Below are 556 nucleotides of genomic sequence, written 5' to 3'. Positions count from 1 at the left end.
GCTTCCCATGCTCCCAGTCCCTCCTCCTCCTCCCTCCAGCCCCTCCACTGCCCTGGGACGCTGCAGCACCAAGAGGGAGCTGCTGATGGCTGCAGCCCCCACGCGACACCCTGGGGTGGCTCCGAGGGAACCTCACCTGCAGCAGATCTTCGCTCAACACCTCGGTCTTCTCGGCTCTGCAAGACAGAAGAGGAGAGAACCCATCGGGGAAGGGTCTGGGCCGTGCAGCAGCGCCCTGTGCACACCACGGACCCCAGGATGTGCTTTTCCATCAGGATGCAGGGGGGATTTAAGGATCTCTGCTCCCACCAGCCTTTGCCTCGTCTCCTAAAGAAGGAAAGGATGGAGCATCTCCATGGCTCACTGCCAGGTTCCACACCAATCCAGGGCCTGCATCTGATCTCCCCCTTATTTTTCCATGATCCCCAGGAAAATAGGGATGCGAAATTCCCAGAAGGAAGCGGGCAGTGCTGCGGAGAGGGGCGCTGTGTCCGCACAGGAGCGCGGCTCGCTGGGCTCCCTCCGGATCCCAAGGACAGCGCGTCTGCATGGCTGG

The 556-nt window shown here is 61.9% G+C and overlaps 1 protein-coding gene across 1 annotated transcript in view; it reads right to left on the bottom strand.

The window, feature by feature from the left end:
* The window catches only part of ARHGAP44 (Rho GTPase activating protein 44), a 16591-nt gene that overhangs the window by 12936 nt on the left and 3099 nt on the right, over positions 1 to 556 (bottom strand). The window contains exon 2 of the mRNA XM_017731580.1: positions 137 to 176. Coding sequence (XP_017587069.1) covers positions 137 to 176 — 40 coding nt within the window. The remainder of the gene's footprint in view (positions 1 to 136; positions 177 to 556) is intronic.

The sequence above is a fragment of the Corvus brachyrhynchos genome, unplaced genomic scaffold (genome assembly GCF_000691975.1).
Source record: "Corvus brachyrhynchos isolate BGI_N302 unplaced genomic scaffold, ASM69197v1 scaffold904, whole genome shotgun sequence".
NCBI classification, from domain to species: Eukaryota; Metazoa; Chordata; class Aves; order Passeriformes; family Corvidae; genus Corvus; species Corvus brachyrhynchos.
The sequence above is the reverse complement of the archived record's forward strand: the minus strand, read 5'-3'. Positions and strand labels throughout refer to the sequence as shown.